The 20,446-nt window shown below is 42.9% G+C and overlaps 1 protein-coding gene across 4 annotated transcripts in view; it reads left to right on the top strand.

Annotated features, from left to right (window-relative positions):
* The window catches only part of MYO1B (myosin IB), a 927,952-nt gene extending 907,564 nt beyond the window's left edge, over positions 1–20,388 (top strand). For all 4 annotated transcript variants that reach the window (XM_068244859.1, XM_068244861.1, XM_068244860.1 and 1 more), the window contains 2 exons: positions 4,087–4,214; positions 19,470–20,388. In XM_068244859.1, the coding sequence (XP_068100960.1) occupies positions 4,087–4,214; positions 19,470–19,593 (252 nt within the window). In that variant the 3' untranslated portion in view covers positions 19,594–20,388. The remainder of the gene's footprint in view (positions 1–4,086; positions 4,215–19,469) is intronic.
* The last annotated feature ends 58 nt before the right edge of the window (positions 20,389–20,446 follow it).

Genomic DNA, 20,446 nt, shown 5'->3' with positions numbered 1-20,446 from the left:
TTTTTTTCCACAATGATCACGCTGCTGCTGCGGGGGGCTTAGATCAATGAACAGGAACAGTTTTTCCCGTTCATTGATCTCTGGGTGAGCGGCCGGCGGCGTGCACGGGAGCGCACGCACGAGCGAGCGGGAGCGCAAACAGCGGCGGTAGCGGGCGGGAGGTGCGGATATCTCCGTCCCTGGTGATGACGGGGTGGAAAAAGATACCATCAAAAGATAGAGCAATTTACACATTTCCATGTCCATGGAAAATATAACACAATATCAAACAAAAAAAGTATCCATGGTCATCAAAACCAAGCAACAACTGACTTCATATGGAAAAAATGTATACATTTTTATTCAATGACGTATCCAAACAATTAAAAACAAACAAATCTCCAGTGTTGCTGAGGGGGATGTATAAATAATCAAATAATGAATTAATACTAAACACGCAAATGGAGGTGAGGAAGTGTAAGACAATTCACATGTATATGCAATAATAAACTGAACAGCACCTACTCCTGAATGCAATAATCCTAAACACATATGTATAAAGCTGTCAGTATCGTAGAAATAATGGCCTCACCGTTCCAATTGCACTGACCCTCACAGCTCCGCCGGAGACAAGAGACCTCACATGTATCGCACCTCCTACGGTGCTTCCTCGGAGATAAAAAGATAAAAAATGGTCCGTCTTAAATACACGCTGTGTAGCCGCCGAATGCTGCAGGAGGCGTGGCCACACCTCCTATGCGTCACTCCGCTACGCGACCTCGCGGTCGCATAGACTGAGCGGCGCACACCCGATGATGCTGTATGCGGAGGGTCAATGCAAAAAGCGGCTCAAGCGAATTTAATTATAAATAACTACCCGCATGTCAGAAAGCAGTTGCTAATATATTAGAATAATCATTATAATAAACAAACATAATTAATACTTGGGAAACATGTGGAAATGTCAATAATTATATATATATTCCACATAACGCCATCATGTGGCCAAAATTCATATAAACACATAAAAAGTTAAAAATTGAGTTGAAACAATCATGACAATGGGACAACAATGACACCTGGAAAAAGAGACGGAGATATCCGCACCTGTTCGGGGTAAAGTGGTTAATGAATCAAGCCCAATAGTCTTTTACCTTACCTAGCCATTATTAGCTATTTCAGTAGTCCGGTGTAGTGTTCCTACATTTTCTGATTGACAAGTTCACCTGGCTATAAGCTCTTGCCTTTTGTCCTTCCCCTTTTAGCATGCTTGTGTGCAGTGGGTATGTCCACCAACACTGACATCATAAGGATGTGCCTGTATAAAGCTGGTCATACTTTTATAGATTTCCACCCAATGTTCCAAAATGATTGATTCCTTTCTGAAAAAAATAGATTCAGAAGGAATCCATTCCTACCACACACTGCACATCAATTTCCATCATTTCAACAGGGAATATACTGAAAATCAGTTCAACCGCAGCAATGCACTGTTTGATGCACTACAAAGCTATGCACCATTGATCTACCAATGCTTTCGCCTGCCCTTGATTGACCTAAATTTTTCACCCTTTCCGATCTAAACTTTTGATAAATTTTGTTCAAAATCTATTCGATCTTCAATTCGAATTCAGCGATCTATCTATCTATCTATCTATCTATCTATCTATCTATCTATCTATCTATCAGTGATCTATCTGATGTGTGCTACACACAAGGAACAGATTTCCAATAGATTTCAGAATGAATTCTATTGGAAATGTATTGGAAATTGAACTAAATGCATTATTGGACCATTAGGTCCAATGCAACTCCATGGGCCATTGATCTGCTGCCAGCAGCAGATCGACCAAGACTTTCCATCCTGTCAGATAGATCAAATCAATTGAAATCAGCCACAAATCAATCGATAGATTTGATAGAATCGATTTCCAATCAATCGATTCTGTAGGATGGATGGCTAAAATCGACCAGTATATGGGTCCTTTAAGTGTGTCATGCCAGCTCATTGTAGATGGCTGCTAGATTATAATTATAATAGGATCAGGGTGTAGCATTGTTTGAGAGATTAGTGTGGTGCTGATGCACAGAGCACCATCCACAATGACTGTAGATTATGTTTGTATCTCAATCTCTTCCAAAGGGTCAGAGTGTGAGCAGTAATGGGAGATTTCTGTCTAAGAACAGATAAACTAGGATTGGAGGATCAAAGAATTGAAGCAGGTGCTTTGAGTGCAGTGCGTGGGCTGTGTGTCACCTAAATTGGACACCACTATACCAGTAATGCTATAATCGACAGCCCATGGACAGATAATTTGGGGTTCCGGCAATTGCCAGACCCTGAATTACTTCTCCCTCAGAGTTACTATGACTCAGAGGGGGAATAATATTTAATGCTGCCAGGAATTTTAGCCGCAATAAGATAAGCTGTCATCTGGCTCACCCTGCACCCAACTCACCAGCGGCGTTACAATTAGTATGCCAAATAATGGCTCCCCATGACAGGGACTTTAGGCGTTTATTTCCCATAAAAAAACAGAGGTGGGCATGTGGTCCTGATTACATCATAGGGACAGGAGCAAGCTGAGAATCATAGTAATACTTTATAAAATTAAGGACAGAAAGTTCTCCTAGTTTCCCATTCCAGTACATAACTCCAGTCTAAATACAGTGACTTTTATTGGACCATATAAATCTAGACTCTTCCCAATGGAGAGCTTGGATGTCTGTAGTCAAAAAATGTAGCAGGGTCATTTGTATGTCATGTGTATGACCTGTCCAGGAAAGTGATAGAAACACTTTTTTTTTTTTAACGTGTACTGGGAAAGCTGAATTCGCCATCACATAATGGCAACCTTGGCATTTGCAGATATTTTCTTGTATTTGTTTTGCCAAATACATTTCTTATTTTTCTTTAAATAAGTTCTCCCTATGGTACATGGTTCTTAGACAGTGTGATAGATACTCTAGATATTAAAGGAATAGCTTAATTTTAAATACACAGATTCTGCTACAATGATCTAGTGAGTTGACCACTATTTAAGTAAAGTCCCCAATAATTTATGGGTTGAAAATTATTATGAACATAATCTATAGCTAGGGTCGAAATTGATCACTCCTAAGTATATAACTCTAGAAACAATAGGCAGTTAAACACTGGATTGCAAAGTAGTTCAACACGTATACCTAAAAAGAGAAAAAAAAACAAATCTGTTCTGGTTTATTTTTCAACTGGTTTAGTAGCAATCAATCACCATCATAAGTTTCTGTAGAAATGCTCATGGTTCCTCTAAATACACCAGCAAAATTCCTGTGTATAGTGAAAGGTGATATGTCGGACATATGTTTGCTAGGAGAGGATGCCAGATTTCCAGTAGGCATGCTTTCACAAAGACTTCAAAGGCATAAAATCTTTGTTTGGAAATAAATGAACATGGACTTGCCTGGTTATACAGTTCGCCACCACTGAGCATGGCAAAGGCCACCACAGGCTTACATAATGACGGGATTTAATGTTGGGTGCCTGTGTATGTAAAAGAAGGAAAGAAAAGAAGATAGAGGAGGCCCTTTCTCTTCTAGAGTCAATTCTACTTTATTTACCAGAGATATAGCCAGGATTACTTAGACATGCAGTTTATAAAGCTTGTTGGCCAAAAGAAAAAATGGCAGCTAATCATGCTCTACATATATTGTTACCATCTTATGTCTGTTGACGTCTTAGAGTTTTCTATTGTATACTCTGAAAAAAGCCAAATAGTATGTTTAAATTAGTAATTCATGAACATTTCCCTTGGAATAGTGTGTTTTCTGTAGACGATGAAGACATCATAACCACTCCAAGAATAATTATCCTTTGGAACTCTTATCTTTTCAGTTTTACATGTGTTGTACATTTATGAAAGATATTTTTTTTTACAACAAAAATGTATTGTAGTATCCTTGCAGTCATTCCATACTTAAATTTTCTTTTTTTGTTGATTTCATGCATCTCATTATTGACTTGTTTTTGCTGATGTGTCATATTCATAATGTTTCTAATTATGTCTATATTTCTAAAGTAATTTATAGCAATATGACGGTAACAGCCTTCCATATTTCATCAATTAGGGCTCTGCAGCAGCTTCCAAGGGTGATTTCCTCTTCAGCAGTGATCGTCTTATAGAGGTGGCTACAAAGCTGTACCGTACTACACTGATGCAGACAAAACAAAAGATATACATTGAGATCGCAGATGAGTAAGTTGTAAAATGTCATTTTTAGCATTTCAGGTTTGTAAGTGATTTACTTCAAACAATGCATATTTAATCAAATGAACTTGAACTTTCATGATAAACCTCCTATACTTTGATTACGTGGCTTCCCTAGTTAACATTTTAAGACACAGTGATGCAAAACATTTATTAATGCTACATAAAGAGATACAAATTGAACTTGTAAAGGGGCACTATGGCTAAATTATGTTTATATTATCATTTAATATAAAATATGTGCAATTATAGCAATGTGTAAGACTTGTATTATGGCTGAATAAAACTCTGTTTCAATATTGCTTTACCCTAAATCAGTGCTGGAGTCCCGTCGCCAGAGAAAGCTAAGCGACGCTGAACCAGCACATTCCATTCTGCAGGAGGAGGCTGCCTTATCAGTCGTTTCATCTGAAGTTGTAATCTCCCCCTTTGATGTATGGGAGAGGTTTCACCCAACGTCTAACTGCACATTAGTGCTGTTACAGCTCCTCTGATCTGCCGTACGTCTGAGGACAATGACGTATGGCTCTAATGAAAAACATGCTCCCCGCTGAGGCCCCCCTTCAGAGACACACGCAGGACACTGGCCACACAGCACTTGCGTGTGCTGAATCAAGACGCTGGAATCCTGTGCATAAGAAGAGAAGCTGGTCTCCATCGCAACTGACAACAAGTGGTGACCCTGCCTGTGCCAGCTTCTCTGAAGGGGGGCCTCAGCGGGGAGCATGTTTTTCATTAGAGCCATACGTCATTGTCCTCAGACGTACGGCAGATCAGAGGAGCTGTAACCGCACTAATGTGCAGTTAGACGTTGGGTGAAACCTCTCCCATACATCAAAGGGGGAGATTACAACTTCAGATGAAACGACTGATAAGGCAGCCTCCTCCTGCAGAATGGAATGTGCTGGTTCAGCGTCGCTTAGCTTTCTCTGGCGACGGGACTCCAGCACTGATTTAGGGTAAAGCAATATTGAAACAGAGTTTTATTCAGCCATAATACAAGTCTTACACATTGCTATAATTGCACATATTTTATATTAAATGATAATATAAACATAATTTAGCCATAGTGCCCCTTTAAGGTGGGACCCTCCATAATTAGTTGTGATTTGCCAGTTGAGTAATGCTAGACTATAGTAAGAGATCAGCGCTACAATCACACTAGCAGTATCTCCTTACCCTACTGTTTTCTCGCCTTTCCAATTTCCAATACCAACCAAATAAGACTTTCTGGATTTAAAGAGGAATAGCAATGAATGCTCTTAGAGCCTGTGCTTTAAGAACTCTTAGAGCCTGTGTTTATGTGAATTTTTCATCAACACATTAATGTTACGAACTGATACGCATTACTGAAAAATGCACAGAAGGGCACAAGTGTGCTCAGCCTCTCTTTGTTCACCTATGGAATTGTCAACACTGTACTTCATTGGGCCATCAAATCCCTCTACCTAATAATTCATTTTAGATTTAAATGTAAAGAGGCATTTTGCTAATGGTCTTTGCTAATTTACTTTTCTTCCTCAATTTTGCCTTCTTTATTTTGTTAGAATTGTGGATGTAGTCCAAGTCAGGCAAGCACAGCTGACAGGGTCAAAATTACATTTTATACAGTATTTTTTGTAAGGATTACTGTAAGATATATTTTGTTGATTCTCTTAACTATTGTGGAGGCCAAGTGCACACTTAGCTTACACACCGCATTCAGGATTTAGCGTTTCCTGATGCTGTATTGAGAGAGAAGTTTTACCAACATCATTAAAAGATCAAAATCGGAATCAATATTTTTCATTTGGATTTAAACAAAATCATAAAAATATATGACAGACAACAGATAACTAATAAAATAAATCAAATAGAAAGATTGTTATTCAAATGTTGATTTTTATCTGCTTCAAAGAAATTATTAAATTGACTTTAAAATCAAAAGTTTCAAATTGCTGTATGTGGATACCATAAGCTTAAGTCCCAGGAAGAGTTTTTTTTAGTTTTTTTTACAGTATATAACTGCTGTATTAGCACAAAAAAATAGCTTGTCTCATACAAAAAGCGCCACTCAATTGTATAGTCAAAAAAATAAAACCATACTTTTTTTTTACAAAAATGTTCACGTATACTATATCTTCACATTAAAACGTAATGAAATTGCACATGAAAGATATATATATAGAGAGAGAAAGAGAGGGAGGGGGTGAGCTTAAAAAATAAATGAACACAAAAAAATAAGACTTCCTACATGTGAATTAATGAAATATTCTTGTTAAATACTTAGGTACATAGTTGAATGTGCTGACAACAAAATCACACAAAAATTATTAATGGAAATCAATCACATTTATCAACTCACAGAGCTCTGGATTTGGAGTCACACTTTATTCTCGCTTCAGACTCTCTTTAAAGGACTTACGAGCTGAAATAAAAAAAAAAAGTTAATTACCTTAGTGCACTATTAGACCTCCGTGTAGATGAGCTGTGCCTCCCTTGTACTTTGCAGACCCTCTGTTATCTTAATCCTGTTATCATTACAGGCCCCGACCCAGCCCAGGGTCGCCTTATCTCTGGGGACTACAATCGCCGCTTTAAAATCCCTCTGCCTGCTTAGCTCAAACAGACGTTGCTGCATGGGATTCCAGCCCTGCTCGCAGCCCATCGTCACTCCGTACACTGACTCATACGTCATGTGGGCGTCACCACATGACTGCCCACATGACTGACTTTACTTCAAGCCAGCCGCCCCCCTCAGCACAGAATAGGAACGCTGAGAGAGCAAGGAAGTAACCTAGTAACAGCATTTGTTTACAGGACATTTGCAATGTAAGTAATTGAATTCAAAATCATTTATAATTGATGGGGGACACTTTTATAATCATGTAAAATAGCGTGGCAACATTTATTTATGGAAAAAAAAGAAAAAAAAAAAAAAAGATGCAGTGATTAATTTAAAGGGGCCAACACCCTAATGTAAATAAATGAATGAATAGCACTATTTTTTTTTTTTTTTTTAAACAGTAAAAAGCAGCATGCCTTGGTTATTTAAATTAATCATGAACATAGAAACTGCACAGTAATGGGAAATTGATCTTTCGCAAAATGATTTTGCTGAATTATAATCACAAATATTTCTATTGATGCCTGCAATGATATATATTTCTTGTATGTATAGTAGTCAATTAGCTTTTCTCTCATCACGCTGCATAAAGGCTAATCTTTTTTAGTGCAGATGTGATAAGATGATAAGATAAGATGAGATAATTTTAATATTCACAGTGGTTCAACAATTGCGTATTTACGATTTTTCTTATATTTCTTTTGTATGTTTTCATTCCTATGCAATTATCATAAAGGGAAACAATATTTGAAAAATACTCATATTTACAGAGAAGCATAGCATTTGGAACACTCCCCTACATGCCATCGCCGTCACATGGATACCAACTGGTAGCTATACTCACCTACATGCCAGCTCCCAGGAGCTGCAGGCCACCACTGTTAGCTATACTCACCCACATGCTATACTCACCTACATGCTATCTCGCAAGAGCTGCAGGCCACTACTGCCAAATGGTCACCCACTGGTAGCTATACTCACCTACATGTCATCTCGCCAGAGCTGCAGAGCTACATTGCCACATGGTCACTCACTGGTAGCTATACTCACCTACATGCAATCTCACCAGAGCTGCAGCCCTTGACTGCCACATGGTAACCCACTGGTAGCTATACTCACCTTCATGCCACCTCGCCAGAGCTGCAGGCTCAATCAGTAAAGAAATTAATTCCAGCAAGCTATTCAGTCAACTAATCAGACATTTAAATTTTTTTTATCAGGATTGCACTTTTATTTAGCTTTCCTGTAGGACAAGAAGACACAGACACCCTAGGGGAAGAGGGAGATAAAGGTGAAAGGGCTGGTGTCAACCAAGAGGGCTTCTGAGCGTTTTTCAAATCAACAGTGATTTGAAAAGCGATTGGCTAATGTTACCCTATGACTGTGTTCTCACCGCAGTGTCGTGAATTTTTTCAAAATTGCAAACACACTGCATGTAGCATTTTTTTGGAGCGATTCGTTCAAAAATCGCTTCACAAAATCGCACTCATAAATTGCTAGTGATTGCTATTGTAATTTTGGTGTGCACTAGCCCAGAGAGAGGAGGAGGGGAGAGAAATCGAGAATAGCCTGAGATAGAGCAGATAGCTCATCTGTATTGCAGTCCCACATCACACAGAGGCTACTTGCTTGTAATAGGACTCCTGTCCCTGCCAGTCTCTCACACAAGTCAGTAAGCAGCCTTCCTGGAGTCTAGGGACTGTCAAAAACTTTTCAACTTGTACAATGCCTTATCTACACATGCAGTCATTATAACAATGGGAAGAGACCAGACAGATGTTTTCCCACAGACCCTCCAGGCAAGCTCTGCATCATGCTGTGTATATTTACCAGCTTGCCTGTCCTCTAATTGCACTTTTATCAGCTAGCCCAGTGTTTGACATTGCCTTACAACAACAAACCTGAATACACCAGACTGGCCCTAAATCACTGAATGAAAGGTGGCCTGGGGGAGCAGAGGACAAAGGCCCTGGGGAAATTGACCCATTTGCCTCTATGGTAGAGCTGTCCATGTGGTCACCCACTGGTAGCTATACTCACCTACATGCCGTCTCACCAGAGCTGCCGGCCTACATTGCCACATGGTCACCCATCGGCAGCTATACTCTCCTACATGCCATCTCGCCAGAGCTGCAAACCTACATTGCCACATGGTCACTCACTGGTAGCTATACTCGCCTACATGCAATCTCGCCAGAGCTGCAGCCCTTGACTGCCACATGGTAACCCACTGGTAGCTATACTCACCTTCATGCCATCTCGCCAGACCTGCAGACCTACATTGCTACATGGTCACACACTGGTAGCTATACTCACCTATATGCAATCTCGTCAGAGCTGCAGGCCTACATTGCCACATGGTCACCTACTGGTAGCTTTACTCACCTACATTCCATCTCGCCAGAGCTGCAGGCCTACATTGCCACATGCTCACCTACTGGTAGCTTTACTCACCTACATTCCATCTCGCCAGACCTGCAGACCTACATTGCTACATGGTCACACACTGGTAGCTATACTCACCTATACGCAATCTCGTCAGAGCTGCAGGCCTACATTGCCACATGGTCACCTACTGGTAGCTTTACTCACCTACATTCCATCTCGCCAGACCTGCAGACCTACATTGCTACATGGTCACACACTGGTAGCTATTCTCACCTATATGCAATCTCGTCAGAGCTGCAGGCCTACATTGCCACATGGTCACCTACTGGTAGCTTTACTCACCTACATTCCATCTCGCCAGAGCTGCAGGCCTACATTTCCACATGCTCACCTACTGGTAGCTATACTCACCTACATTCCATCTCGCCAGACCTGCAGACCTACATTGCTACATGGTCACACACTGGTAGCTATACTCAACTATATGCAATCTCGTCAGAGCTGCAGGCCTACATTGCCACATGGTCACTTACTGGTAGCTTTACTCACCTACATTCCATCTCGCCAGACCTACATTGCTACATGGTCACACACTGGTAGCTATACTCACCTACATGCCATCTCGCCAGAGCTGCCGGCCTACATTGCCACAGGGTCACCTACTGGTAGCTATACTCACCTACATGCCATCTCGCCAGAGCTGCAGGTCTACATTGCCACATGGCCACACACTGGTAGCTATACTTACCTACATGCCATCTCGCCAGAGCTGCAAGCCTACATTGCCACATGGTCACCTACTGGTAGCTATACTCACCTACATGCCATCTCGCCAGAGCTGCAGGCGTACATTGCCACATGGTCACCTACTGGTAGCTATACTCACCTACATGCCATCTCGCCAGAGCTGCAGGTCTACATTGCCACATGGCCACACACTGGTAGCTATACTCACCTACATGCCATCTCGCCAGAGCTGCAGGTCTACATTGCCACATGGCCACACACTGGTAGCTATACTCACCTACATGCCATCTCGCCAGAGCTGCAGGCCTACATTGCCACATGGTCACCTACTGGTAGCTATACTCACCTGCATGCAATCTCGCCAGAGCTGCAGGCCTACATTGCCACATGGTCACACACTGGTAGCTATACTCACCTATATGCAATCTCGTCAGAGCTGCAGGCCTACATTGCCACATGGTCAGCTACTGGTAGCTATACTCACCTACATGCCATCTCGCTAGAGCTGCAGGCCTACATTGCCACATGGTCAGCTACTGGTAGTTATACTCACCTACATGCCATCTCGCCAGAGCTGCAGGCCTACATTGCCACATGGTCAGCTACTGGTAGCTATACTCACCTACATGCCATCTCGCCAGAGCTGCAGGCCTACATTGCTACATTGTCACACACTGGTAGCTATACTCACCTACGTGCCAACTCGCCAGAGCTGCAGGCCTACATTGCCACATGGTCACCTACTGGTAGCTATACTCACCTACATGCAATCTCGCCAGAGCTGCAGGTCTACATTGCCACATGGCCACACACTGGTAGCTATACTTACCTAGATGCCATCTCGCCAGAGCTGCAAGCCTACATTGCCACATGGTCACACACTGGTAGCTATACTCACCTACATGCCATCTCACCAGAGCTGCAGACCTACATTGCTACATGGTCACACACTGGTAGCTATACTCACCTACATGCCAACTCGCCAGAGCTGCAGGCCTACATTGCCACATGGTCACCTACTGGTAGCTATACTCACCTACATACCATCTCGCCAGAGCTGCAGGCCTACATTGCCACATGGCCACACACTGGTAGCTATACTTACCTACATGCCATCTCGCCAGAGCTGCAGGCCTACATTGCCACATGGTCACCTACTGGTAGCTATACTCACCTCCATGCCATCTCGCCAGAGCTGCAGGTGTACATTGCCACATGGCCACACACTGGTAGCTATACTCACCTATATGCAATCTCGTCAGAGCTGCAGGCCTACATTGCCACATGGTCAGCTACTGGTAGCTATACTCACCTACATGCCATCTCGCCAGAGCTGCAGGCCTACATTGACACATGGTCAGCTACTGGTAGCTATACTCAGCTACATGCCAACTCGCCAGAGTATAGTGAGGTGAGTATAGCTACCAGAGTGTGACCATGTAGCAATGTAGGTCTGCAGGTCTGGCGAGATGGAATGTAGGTGAGTAAAGCTACCAGTAGGTGACCATGTGGCAATGTAGGCCTGCAGATCTGGCGAGATGGCATGAAGGTGAGTATAGCTACCAGTGGGTTACCATGTGGCAGTCAAGGGCTGCAGCTCTGGCGAGATTGCATTTAGGCGAGTATAGCTACCAGTGAGTGACCATGTGGCAATGTAGGTTTGCAGCTCTGGCGAGATGGCATGTAGGAGAGTATAGCTGCCGGTGGGTGACCATGTGGCAATGTAGGCCGGCAGCTCTGGTGAGACGGCATGTAGGTGAGTATAGCTACCAGTGGGTGACCACATGGACAGCTCTACCATAGAGGCAAATGGGTCGATTGCCCCAGGGCCTTTGTCCTTTGCTCCCCCAGGCCACCTTTCATTCAGTGATTTAGGGCCAGTCTGGTGTCTGGGGTATTCAGGTTTGTTGTTGTAAGGCAATGTCAAACACTGGGCTAGCTGATAAAAATGCAATTAGAGAACAGGCAAGCTGGTAAATACACACAGCATGATGCAGAGCTTGCCTGGAGGGTCTGTGGGAAAACATCTGTCTGGTCTCTTCCCATTGTTATAATGACTGCATGTGTAGATAAGGAATTGTACAAGTTGAAAAGTTTTTGACAGTCCCTAGACTCCAGGAAGGCTGCTTACTGACTTGTGTGAGAGACTGGCAGGGACAGGAGTCCTATTACAAGCAAGTAGCCTCTGTGTGATGTGGGACTGCAATACAGATGAGCTATCTGCTCTATCTCAGGCTATTCTCGATTTCTCTCCCCTCCTCCTCTCTCTGGGCTACCAGTGGGTTACCATGTGGCAGTCAAGGGCTGCAGCTCTGGTGAGATTGCATGTAGGTGAGTATAGCTACCAGTGAGTGACCATGGGCAATGTAGCTCTGCAGCTCTGGCGAGATGACATGTAGGTGAGTATAGCTACCAGTGGGTGACCATTTGGCAGTAGTGGCCTGCAGCTCTTGCGAGATAGCATGTAGGTGAGTATAGCATGTGGGTGAGTATAGCTAACAGTGGTGGCCTGCAGCTCCTGGGAGCTGGCATGTAGGTGAGTATAGCTACCAGTTGGTGTCCATGTGACGGCGATGGCATGTAGGGGAGTGTTCCAAATGCTATGCTTCTCTGTAAATATGAGTATTTTTCAAATATTGTTTCCCTTTATGATAATTGCATAGGAATGAAAACATACAAAAGAAATATAAGAAAAATCGTAAATACGCAATTGTTGAACCACTGTGAATATTAAAATTATCTCATCTTATCTTATCATCTTATCACATCTGCACTAAAAAAGATTAGCCTTTATGCAGCGTGATGAGAGAAAAGCTAATTGACTACTATACATACAAGAAATATATATCATTGCAGGCATCAATAGAAATATTTGTGATTATAATTCAGCAAAATCATTTTGCGAAAGATCAATTTCCCATTACTGTGCAGTTTCTATGTTCATGATTAATTTAAATAACCAAGGCATGCTGCTTTTTACTGTTTAAAAAAAAAAAAATAGTGCTATTCATTCATTTATTTACATTAGGGTGTTGGCCCCTTTAAATTAATCACTGCATCTTTTTTTTTTTTTTCCATAAATAAATGTTGCCACGCTATTTTACATGATTATAAAAGTGTCCTCCATCAATTATAAATGATTTTGAATTCAATTACTTACATTGCAAATGTCCTGTAAACAAATGCTGTTACTAGGTTACTTCCTTGCTCTCTCAGCGTTCCTATTCTGTGCTGAGGGGGGCGGCTGGCTTGAAGTAAAGTCAGTCATGTGGGCAGTCATGTGGTGACGCCCACATGACGTATGAGTCAGTGTACGGAGTGACGATGGGCTGCGAGCAGGGCTGGAATCCTACGCAGCAACGTCTGTTTGAGCTAAGCAGGCAGAGGGATTTTAAAGCGGCGATTGTAGTCCCCAGAGATAAGGCGACCCTGGGCTGGGTCGGGGCCTGTAATGATAACAGGATTAAGATAACAGAGGGTCTGCAAAGTACAAGGGAGGCACAGCTCATCTACACGGAGGTCTAATAGTGCACTAAGGTAATTAACTTTTTTTTTTTATTTCAGCTCGTAAGTCCTTTAAAGAGAGTCTGAAGCGAGAATAAATCTCGCTTCAGACCTCATAGCTATCGCGCCGCTAAACGGGGGTCCCTTCACCCCCAAATCCCCCTCCGTGCAGCGCATCCCCTCTTCCTTGTTGGGGCAGGGCTAATCGTCGCAGCCCTGCCCCACACGCGTCTGTCAGCGCGTATCTCCGCCTCTCTCCCGCCCCTCTCAGTCTTCCTTCACTGAGAGGGGCGGGGGAGAGGTGGCGATGCGCCGCTGATAGACGCGACTGGAGGCAGGGCTGCAGCCGTTAGCCCTGCCTCCAGGAACGACCAATTCCATGACCAAGTGTTGCGGGGATGGGTTTGGGGGTGAAGGGACCCCCGTTTAGCGGCGCGATAGCGGCGGTTTAGCAGGGGCACACATGCCCCTGCTAACTATGAGCTCTGAAGCGAGATTTATTCTTGCTTCAGAGTCTCTTTAAAATTAAAGTGGAAAGAAAACACTACAGGCTGATCCAGCTTTGATGTAATGTCCTTAAACAAGACAAAATAAGTCTCAGTATGTGCATGGTCTTTTACGTGCCTGTATGACCTCCCTACAATGCCTGGGCATGCTTCTGATGAGGTTGCGGATGGGCTCCAGAGGAATCTCCTCCCAGACCTGTACAAAAGCGTCCACCAACTCCTGGCCAGTCTGTGGTGCAACGTGCGGTTGGTGGATGGATGGAGACACGATGTCACAGATATGCTCAAATGGATTCAGATCTGGGGAACTGGCGGACCAGTCCATAGCTTCATCTTGCAGGAACTGCTGACACATTCCAGCCACATGAGGTCTAGCATTGTCTTTCATTAGGAAGAAACCAAGGCCAACTTCACCAGCATAAGGTCTCACAAGGGGTCTGAGGATCTCATCTCAGTACCTAATGGCGCTCAGGCTACCTTTGGCAAGCACATGTAGGGCTGTGCAGCCGTCCAAAGAAGTGCCACCCCACACCATTACTGACTCACTGCCAAACTGGTAATGCTGGAGGATGTTGCAGGCAGCAGAACATTCTCCACAGCCTCTCCAGACTCTTTCACGTCTGTCACATATACTCAGTGGGAATCTGCTTTCATCTGTAAAGAGCACAGGGTGCTAGTGGCGAATTTGCCAATCTTGGTGTTCTCTGACAAATGCCAAACGCCCTGCACTGTGTTGGGCTGTAACACAACCCCCACCTGTGGATGTTGGGCCCTCATGGGTCTGTTTCTGTCCATTTGAGCAGACACATGCACATGTGTGGCCCATTGGAGGTCATTTTGCAGGGCTCTGGCAGTGCGCCTCCTGTTCCTTCTTGCAAAAAGACAGAGGTAGTGGTCCTGCTGCTGGGTTGTTGCCCTCCTACGTCCTCTTCCACATCTCCTGATGTACTAGCCTGTCTCCTGGTAGCGCCTCCATGCTCTGAACATTACGCTGACAGACACAGCAAGCCTTCTTGCCACAGCTTGCATTGATGTGCCATCCTGAATTAGCTGTACTATCTGAGCCACTTGTGTGGGTATAAACTTCATCTCATGCTGCCACCAGAATGAAAGCACCCCCAGCATTCAAAAGTATCTAAAACACCAGCCAGAAGGCATGGAAACTGAGGAGTGGTCTGTGGTCACCACCTGCAGAACCACTACTTTACTGTGGATGTCTTGCTAAGTGCTTATAATTTGTACCTGTTGGCTATTCAATTTGCACAACTGCATGTGAAACTGATTGTCAATCAGTGTTGCAACCTAAGTGGACAGTTTGATTTCACAGAAGAGTGATTGACTTGGAGTTACATTGTGTTGCTGTAAGTGTTCTCATTATATATATATATATATATATATATATTTTTTTTTTTTTCATTAATTCATTTTTTCATTAACCACTTGAGGACCACAGTCTTTCTACCCCTTAAGGACCAGGCACTTTTTTTCCATTCAGACCACTGCAGCTTTCACGGTTTATTGCTCGCTCATACAACCTACCACCTAAATGAATTTTGGCTCCTTTTCTTGTCACTAATAAAGCTTTCTTTTGGTGCTATTTGATTGCTCCTGCGATTTTTACTTTTTATTATATTCATCAAAAAAGACATGAATTTTGGCAAAAAAATGATTTTTTTAACTTTCTGTGCTGACATTTTTCAAATAAAGTAAAATTTCTGTATACATGCAGCGCGAAAAATGTGGACAAACATGTTTTTGATAAAAAAAAACCCATTCAGTGTATATTTATTGGTTTGGGTAAAAGTTATAGCGTTTACAAACTATGGTGCAAAAAGTGAATTTTCCCATTTTCAAGCATCTATGACTTTTCTGACCCCCTGTCATGTTTCATGAGGGGCTAGAATTCCAGGATAGTATAAATACCCCCCAAATGACCCCATTTTGGAAAGAAGACATCCCAAAGTATTCACTGAGAGGCATAGTGAGTTCATAGAAGATATTATTTTTTGTCACAAGTAAGCGGAAAATGACACTTTGTGACAAAAAAAAAAAAAAAAAGTTTCCATTTCTGCTAACTTGCGACAAAAAAAAAATGAAATCTGCCACGAACTCACCATGCCCCTCTCTGAATACCTTGAAGTGTCTACTTTCCAAAATGGGGTCATTTGTGGGGGGTGTTCACTGTCCTGGCATTTTTGGGGGTGCTAAATTGTAAGCACCCCTGTAAAGCCTAAAGGTGCTCATTGGACTTTGGACCCCTTAGCGCAGTTAGGCTGCAAAAAAGTGCCACACATGTGGTATTGCCATACTCAGTAGAAGTACTATAATGTGTTTTGGGGTGTATTTTTACACATACCTATGCTGGGTGGGAGAAATTATCTCTGTGAATGACAATGTTTTCATTTTTTTTACACACAATTGTCCATTTACAGAGTTATTTCTCCCACCCAGCATGGGTATGTGTAAAAATACACCACAAAACACATTATACTACTTCTCCTGAGTACGGCGATACCACATGTGTGGCACTTTTTTGCACCCTAACTGCGCTAAAGGGCCCAAAGTCCAATGAGTACCTTTAGGATTTCACAGGTCATTTTGCGACATTTGGTTTCAAGACTACTCCTCATGGTTTAGGGCCCCTAAAATGCCAGGGCAGTATAGGAACCCCACAAATGACCCCATTTTAGAAAGAAGACCCCCCCCAAGGTATTCCGTTAGGAGTATGGTGAGTTCATAGAAGATTTTATTTTTTGTCACAAGTTAGCGGAACATGACACTTTGTGAAAAAAAACAATTAAAATCAATTTCCGCTAACTTGTGATCACAATCAGTGTGATCGGCTTTCATAGGCGTCAGCCTATGACATCCGATCACTTCTCTGCCTCTGGAGGGGACAGCCGTGTCACACGGCTGTCCAGAGTACAGCGCTGCCTTAGATCGCAGCGCTGTACAGGGTAATTAGACGGTAGGTAATATAGTTACCCCCAGTGTAGGTAGTATAGTTGCCCCCAGTGTAGGTAGTATAGTTGCCCCCAGTGTAGGTAGTATAGTTGCCCCCAGTGTATGTAGTATAGTTGCCCCCAGTGTAGGTAGTATAGTTGCCCCCAGTGTAGGTGGTATAGTTGCCCCCAGTGTAGCTGGTATAGTTGCCCCCAGTATAGCTAGTATAGTTGCCCCCAGTGTAGCTAGTATAGTTGCCCCCCAGTGTAGCTAGTATACTTGCTCCAGTATTAGTATAGTTGCCCCCAGTATTAGTATAGTTGCCCCCTGTGCCCCCAAATTCCCGTGAATGGAAGGGAGGCACAGTGGAGCACTAAATACAGAGAAAGGGCGTGCAGAGAAACCATTTAGTTACACAGTCAGTTGAAAAACAACATCTGTCCATCAAGTTCAACCAGGAACAAAAATCAAAAACAAAACACCATCCTGAAACTGCACATATCCCAGTTGATCGAGGTGTAGCCTTAAATGGGAAATTTTCCTTCACCACTCCAGATGGCAGATAAATCACTGAATCAAATCTCCCAGGCATTACCTAGTAATTATAGCCATTGATGTCTTCATTGCAAGGAAAGCATCCAAGCCCTCTTTAACCTCCTTGCCAGTAATCCTGAGCTAGGATCGGGGCGGAAAACCGCAACTAAAAGCGGTAATCCCGACCTCTGCTCAGGGTAGCTGCCGGAGGCTGTGTGCAGAGTATAACGCGCAGTTTTACATACGGTACCTCCCGGGGGATCCCAACGTTGGCCACCATTCTTCTTCCTCTCTTCCGGGGCTCTGCTTCCTGCTGGTGAGATCACTGGTTGTCGTCATGACGACAGCCGGCAATTTCACTTTAGAATTGCAGTGCCACCCGGAGGATGGAGGCATAACTGCAGCGCTGGAGCCAGGGAGGTGAGTGACTGCAGAACTGCTGCAGATCTCCCTGGCAGCATGATTTTTTTCTAGGTTTTAGGGTCTGAAATGGTGCAAAAAAAATGGCACCACTTTTAGACCCTAAAGTCCAGAACGAATCATAACGTCAAGGGGGTTAAATGCAGATATAGAGTTTGCCATAACTAGTTCCTGAGGTAAGATATTGCAGATTTTAACCAATGTCACTGTGAAGGACTCCTTTCTAAATAGACGGCAAAAACTTTCTTTCTCCATACGCAGATCATATCCCTTTGTGCGTTGTACATTGCTAGGGACTAAAAGCTCATCTGCTAAGCTTTTATATTGCCCTCTGATGTATTTATACATGTTAATCAGGTCAACTCTCATTTGCCTTTTTCCCAAGCTAATTAAGCCCAGTTTGTCCAACCTTTCTTGGTAAGTGAGATCTTTCATCCCTCAGATTAATTTAATTGCCTGTCTTTGTACCTGTTCTAGAAGGTCAATGTCCTTTCTATAGTGTGGTGCCCAAAATTGTATCGTTTTTTCTAGATGTAGGCTCACAGTGATTTATACAGAGGGAGTAGTATACTAGCATCTTGAGGTGGCTCACTCCCCTGCCCAAGTGCCTCCATCCCGCCTGCCCTACCAATGCAAAGTCCCGAGCATAGCGTAACTCACCCAGCTCTCAGCATTCCACTGACCAGACCTCCCTTCAGTTGAAAGCATCTCTAGTTGCCTAATACTTGGGGGCCACCTCTAGCTACTAAATACTGAAAAAAGCTCTGGCTACTTAATACTAAGGGGCACCTGTAGCTATCTATGACTGGCAAGGTAAGTAAGGGAGAAGTGACAGCGGAGCCTGCCAGCACACTTGCAGTGCGGTCCGGCTGTGGTTTGTAGGTTCAAGGAGGGCGAAGTCTAGGGTGCCAGGACATCTGTACCTAAAGGCTCCGGTGATGTAAATCCGGGCCTGCCCTGTATCCTAGCATTAATTACAATGAATGGTGTGAGTATAACACCACAAATACAGGAGATATGAAGGTACATCAACTGCAGGGAAGGTATGCGGAACACATGGTGTACAGACTGGAAGAGGATAAAGACCATTGAGTACTGTAATGCCTTTAGTGATAGAAAAGCATTTATTGAAGCAAAGTGCATGCAGCAGTAAAAGTATTCTACCTAATAATCCTCAAGTGTCCCTGCGTCTTGTCTATGTGTCAGTGCTTTTGCGCTACTGCGCATGTCAAGCACTGACAGCCGTTGGGACAGGACGCAGGGCGGGCTGGCCGGTGGAGCAGGTGGGCAGGTGCGCGTGACGTGCGTGGTGATGACAGACCTACAGCCTGTTTTCAAACAGGCTTAGGTCACTAGTATTTAATATTGTGGAAGACAGAAATTCTGCACGGCATATGGGTACATACCATGTACAGCCCTTTGTCAGTTAGCAATTACCGGTCAAATATGATGCCCCCAAGGTTTGCTATTTTCTCCAAAGTAACAGCAGATTATTTTTAGTTAATCAGGCTATAGATGTGCATGCTCGGTTTTTATTATATTTTATTAAATTGCTTTTAGTAACAACTGTAAATCTACTTTTGTCTTCTTTCACAGATTTTTAGTACAGTTCAAACAGGACAAAGTTTGTGTAAAGTTCGTCCAAGGAAGTCAAAAGAATGGCAATATCCCAACTTGCAAGCGGAAAAACAATCGTCTTCTGGAGGTTATGGTGCCATAACAGTACCATTTTATATGTAAAGACCTGCTCATTTATAACTTTTCAAATTTTAGTGGGGAACATGATTTTTATAATTTTGAATGTGCCAAATACAGATGGTAATGTGGTGCCTTCAGCAAGTGAAATCTGACAATCTCATGATGAACATTTTAAGTTTTTACATAATTGCACTTTTTTATGCAACTGTTTTATCTCCTACTCCTAAGTTCACCAAAGCATATTATTTGTAACCATTTGGATGTAAACAAGTTCAGACAACATAAGAAAGTATGTATTATTTAAGCATTCTGCCACCTTTTACAGTCCATATAATTCTCAAAACTGACATCAAGTATTTGTTTTCCATTATACTGTCTACCATGGAAAACAGCTATTTTATTAAGTCTTTGTGAAATACAGATAACCACTAGTTATCTTCCACATAAAGAATACAAGGAACCCTCATTTCAGATAAATATGGATGGAGCCATTGCAGTCCTGCTGATAGATTTGGCTGCAGTAGTGTCTGAATACCAGAAGCATACATGCAATTTATCTTGTCAGATCTGACAATAATGTCAGAAACACCTGATCGGCTGCATGCTTGTTCAGGGTCTGTGGCTAAAAGTGTAAGAGGCAGAGGATCAGCAGGATAGCCAGGAAACTGGCATTGGTTAAATAGAAATACATATGGCAGCCTCCATATCCCTCTTGCTTCAGTTGTCATTTAAAGAACAAAAAAAACATAATTAATAAAATTGCTTATTTTTTAAGAACAAAATAACCTTGTTAATCGTCATGCTTTTCCTGTATAAATCGTTGGTTGTTACGATAAAAAAGTCAGTTTAATATATCACATAGGAGACACACACAG

Source organism: Hyperolius riggenbachi, chromosome 7, assembly GCF_040937935.1.
Source record: "Hyperolius riggenbachi isolate aHypRig1 chromosome 7, aHypRig1.pri, whole genome shotgun sequence".
Classification (NCBI taxonomy): domain Eukaryota; kingdom Metazoa; phylum Chordata; class Amphibia; order Anura; family Hyperoliidae; genus Hyperolius; species Hyperolius riggenbachi.
The sequence above is the reverse complement of the archived record's forward strand: the minus strand, read 5'-3'. Positions and strand labels throughout refer to the sequence as shown.